A 4,631-nucleotide genomic window follows, 5' to 3' on the forward strand; every position below is an offset into this window, starting at 1 on the left:
AATGTCTACTTTTAATTTTCATTTAAAAAAAAAACGCTTGCTAGTATTTTAAAAGCCCAAACCCCAACTAAACCAAAACAACTTAATTTAAAGGTCAGGTTGAAAAGCTGTGCTGAAGTTGGTAGGAACTGTTATGGCTAATATTACAATATGCAAACGGTTATTTATCAACATCATATGCTTTATTGAAAGTTGACAAGTGCAACAGTTAAATACATTGACGTGTTACAACTGTTTAGAGAACATGCACAAAAACATATGCATACTACTATACAGATCATATGCAAAAATCCATACTGGGAAATCCAATTTTTTTTCTTTTTTGTCAGGTTTTTTTTCAGCTAGCAGGAACTTATCAGTTTTGGAGTGTTTCTTCTGGTCTTAAACCAAACTACAATGAACAAAGATTTACTTCAAGATAATCAGCAGCCAGGGAAATTCAGAAGTTACACAAACAGCATAAATCTGCCAAATTCTGAAGAGTTGCGTAGGTGCATTCTTATTTATGTAACATTTAAAAAAAAAAGAGACTATCCAAACTGCTTCAGATCAGCCAATGAAACAACTAAATTTCAATCTGTACAACCTAAGTAGTAGTTACAGTTTTCTATTTTACAAAGTAATTACACTAAATACACAAATATACAATAGGCAAATAACCTTCATTGTAGTTATCCCCTCCCCCCAGTTTGTCACCTACCTGCTTTATGCACCTGTCCATAACTTTGGAAAATGGTGCAAACATATTTGCACTTCAGGTTTCAGATGACAATTAAGTGTTGAACACTAAATTTACCTTTCTCCCTGTTCCACTTGGCTCCTATGCATCAGTCCTTATTTTGGATCCCCAACAGGACATGGGGGAGGGGGAAAAGAATAAAAGTATCGATCTATCTTTTCTACTCCAGTCTATATGTCTTCTCATTTTCATGCTTGAAAGCACTTGCATCAGTTACAGCACTGGATGAGTGGAAGATTTAAAACAAACAAACAAACAAAAAAAAAAACCCATCAGGCATGCAGCTCTGTTTCTTAGTCACTTGTGGAAGCTGCTCAAGTCCCCAGTGTATTTGTGCTAATTCTCTGGAAGCTTTTTTTTTTTTTAAATCAATCAACCTAAAAATAAAAACTCCTTCAAGCCAAAAACAAAACAAAACGAGACAGGCATACAGACGAGTGCTTAATACTGAAAAAAAAAGTCTTATCTCATGTTGGTGTGTGCAGTGCAGAGTCCTCAGGGGTGAATCACAGCGTGCATTGAAATGGATGAGGGTAGCTATGGCGGATTCCTGCTAGTCCTCCTTTCTCTGGGTAGTCCAGAGCGCACTGGACACAAGGGCCAGGACATCAGAGACTATGCTGAAGGCCCCGAGCCCTGTGATGCCGGCTGGGCAGTTGGTTGTGTTGTCCCTTGTGGCTGGGAAGAAGAAGGTGGGGAACCAGTCTGCAGCTGTGCCTGGAACTGGGCGAGCTGCTCTGGGCTTGCTAGTGTTTTTAGCAGAGTGTTTTCCTGCTCCAGCTGAGAGTTCTTCTCAATCAGCTCTTTGATTTGCTCTTTGAGGACCTCCACTTCCTCCCTCACAGCATACATTAAGTGACTCTTCACCAGATCCTGAAAACACACAAAAAGAGAGTTTACACATAGGGCCAGAGATCCAGCGTGGGGGCAGGGATCCAACCCAGCTCAGGCAGAGAAGGGAGAGACAAACAAGCGGAGGACACGAATCGAGGCCAAGTGGCACGGGACCAAGCCTGGGCTGGAGCACGCTCCTGTCCCTCTGATAACATGCTTTGAAGATCCAAGCCTGCAGCACTAGGGCCTGCAGGGCCGGGGTACCCCAGATGGGGGGCAGCCAAGGAGCAAGGAGGGGGCTCAGCTTTGTGCTTTGTTCTACAAGCTCCTTTGCTAATGGGCTTTGCCACTTCAGCTGTTAACTATTAGCAAGACACCCCTTCTTTCAAGAAGGGGGGGCCCTTGCGTTGTTTTAGATGTGACCAGTTTGAACCCCCAAATCCCTCCGGGGGGGGAAGTCTCGCCTTTCAAGGAGAAGTATAATAACAGGGGCATGTGCACCCAAGGGCTGGGAAGGTTATGCCTGCTCCAAGGAAGGATCCGGGCAGGTCTCCTGGCTGCAAGGTGCCCACTTGGGGCCCAGAATTGTGCAGGACAAGTCCCCTCCCCTGCCATACTGTACTCCCCGCCCAGGCAGCCTCCCCCACTCCAACACCGGCTGCAGCTAGTTCTTCCAGTGCAGGTTGCCGCATTCCCCCCTCCCTCCCTCCCTCCGAGCTTTCGTGACCAGGGGTGACGTCACAGAGACCTGGGCCGACCGCCCCAGTGAGCCTCAGCCAATGAGCTGCCCAGTTATTTATAGCTTGGAGTTAAAGGTTCTGAGTTTGCCTAGCAACAGTAGGCAGAGAATCCCGTGAGAACAGCTCCAGGCACGGCTCCAGTAACAAAGAGCGGCCGAGGCGGAAAGCAAGGAACGGGCAAAAATGAGCGAGGCAGGGGTGGGGGGCGCCCTGCTTTCCCCCATGTGCACAACCTGGGCTCTTCCCTGGCACAGTGCCAGCCCCTGGCCCCTAATGGGGCATGTCCATCCCTAGCAGGGGAAGTGTTTCATGATGCTCCTGCTAGCAAGGGACGGACGCATGTGCATGTGGGGTTAAATCCCAGTGGCATCACTTCCAGTGGTGCCCCCAGCTCCCTCCACGCCCTGCAGGGCAGGGATCAGTGCCCATCCGGGGTTGTTTTTCTCTTCCCCTCCCCCCCCCATCAGTCACCCCAAGCAGCCGGGCCCCGGCATCTCCCCCCCCACAGCCCCAATGATGCGCGAACAAGCAGCCCCCGCTGTGCCTGAGCCGGGGCACAGGGCTACCCGCCCCCTTTGCCCGGTGCATCCCTTCTCCCCAACAATAGGTGGGTACATACCATCGCCTGCTCGATTTTGTTGTCGATAGCTACCACGCTGGCGCCGGAGGAGCTGGGGAGAGAGGAACAGAGACACGGGCAACATGAGCAGCGGCTGAATTATTGACGAGGCAGCGGCTCGGCCGCAGCGCCAGGCGCTGGCCCGCGGACTGCCCTCCCGCCCGGGCTACCGGGGCCAGGCTGCAGGGAGGGCGCGGACAAAGGAGGCGGCGGCACAAGCATGCACCTGCCAGGCTGCGAGCCGAGCATTTACCTACTGTCCAGCCTCAGGGCGGAGCTGTCGGTGCCCAGCAGGGAGGACAGGAAGGAGATGGAGAAGTGCCGGAGCTGGCAGACGCCGAGATCCATTGCCCCCAGGCTACACCATTGGGCGGTCATGCGAGCCCGGCACCGGCGCTCCCCCCGGGGCAGGGACGACGAGTCGCGGTGCGGCTACATCCAGCCCCTCGCCTGGGCTGGGCTGCGGGAGGCTGCGGCCGACCCCCTCCCTCCTGCTCCTCCTCCTTCCCGCGCTGCGCTGCGCTGCCGCCGGAGCTGGGAGCCGAGCCGCGCCGCGCTCCGCCGCAAAGCCCAAGCGCCCGCCCCGCGCCGCATAATATATGCAGCCGCGCCCGCGCCCAATTGGCTGCCCGGCCGCTCGGGCACGCCCCCTGCATCTCATTAGCAGCCTGGAATCCTCTGTCGGGCCTCGGGCACTCTACTCCCCCCCCACACACACACACTCCCGCCTCTCGTGTGTGTCCCCCCCACTACCCCGGTACACGGAAAAGCTGCGCAAGCAAAAACTGTGCCCAAGCACTACCGCCGCTGCCCGGCCCCGCTCGCCGCTCCCACAGCGCCACCTGCTGGTGCGACGCCGCACGCCCCGGTCCGGCCGGCACAGGCTTGCGGCTGCTGACACAGCAGGGCACCTGCTGCACCTGGCACTGGGGGTAAGAGAGGGGATGGGGAGGGAAGCCACAGCTCCCCGCCAGTGCCTGCTTTGCCAGGCCAGAGGCACCCTCAAGCCGCCCAGCCCTGGTACACTGAGAAAGCAGACAGGCATGGAGAACTGGGGTGTCCACTGGCAGCAAACACTGCATAGGCAACAAGCACCTGCCCTGCATTCCTTTCCTTCCTACAGGCACACAGGGTGCTTTGGGTTATGTGGTATCTTTTATTAGACCAACTAAATAGTTGGAAGAAGTGATCTTTGCAAGCTTTCAGGTGCCAACACCTTGTTCAGACATATGCAGCCTTTCTATGCCTGAACATGGGTGTTGGTACCCGAAAGCTTGCAAAGAACAATTTTCCTAGCTATTCAGTTGGCTCAGTAAGCGATATCACACCGCCCAAAGCACCTTGTCTGCCTGTGTCTTTAGACCAACACGGCTACAACCAACAACTCTAAAGCATGCAAGATTTTCCAATCCTACAGACACCCCATGCGCATATGCGGGCCAGCAGAGCAGCCAGTCCCGACCAGGAGCCACCCAAGCCTAAGGGGCCCTTGGGGTGCCAGGCCAGGGCTGCGCTCAGGCATACCAACACGACTCATGAGGCATAGCCAGGGATCTTTCAGGGGAATGCACAGCACTACACACATTTTGGGCCTGCTAGGGTCTTGCCAAGTCTTTGCACCAGAAAAAGGGGGTGGGGGGGGGGATGGGATTCGCTCCATTGTTTGCCTGGAGTTGGAAAAAAAAAAAAAAAAAAAAGG

At 53.7% G+C, this 4,631-nt stretch overlaps 1 protein-coding gene across 6 annotated transcripts in view; it reads right to left on the reverse strand.

The window, feature by feature from the left end:
* Positions 1–314: 314 nt before the first annotated feature.
* Positions 315–4,631, reverse strand: part of TSC22D1 (TSC22 domain family member 1) — a 128,683-nt gene continuing 124,366 nt past the window's right edge. For 5 of the 6 annotated variants that reach the window (XM_019529878.1, XM_019529882.1, XM_019529889.1 and 2 more), the window contains 2 exons: positions 2,933–2,984; positions 315–1,612 (listed from right to left, as the gene is read on the reverse strand). In XM_019529878.1, coding sequence (XP_019385423.1) covers positions 1,355–1,612; positions 2,933–2,984 — 310 coding nt within the window. In that variant the 3' untranslated portion in view covers positions 315–1,354. Of the gene's footprint in view, positions 1,613–2,932; positions 2,985–3,185; positions 3,481–4,631 lie in introns of those variants that run through there. The other variant, XM_019529885.1, reaches the window with a different exon arrangement.

The sequence above is a fragment of the Crocodylus porosus genome, unplaced genomic scaffold (assembly GCF_001723895.1).
Source record: "Crocodylus porosus isolate Cpor-Errol unplaced genomic scaffold, CroPor_comp1, whole genome shotgun sequence".
NCBI lineage: Eukaryota > Metazoa > Chordata > Crocodylia > Crocodylidae > Crocodylus > Crocodylus porosus.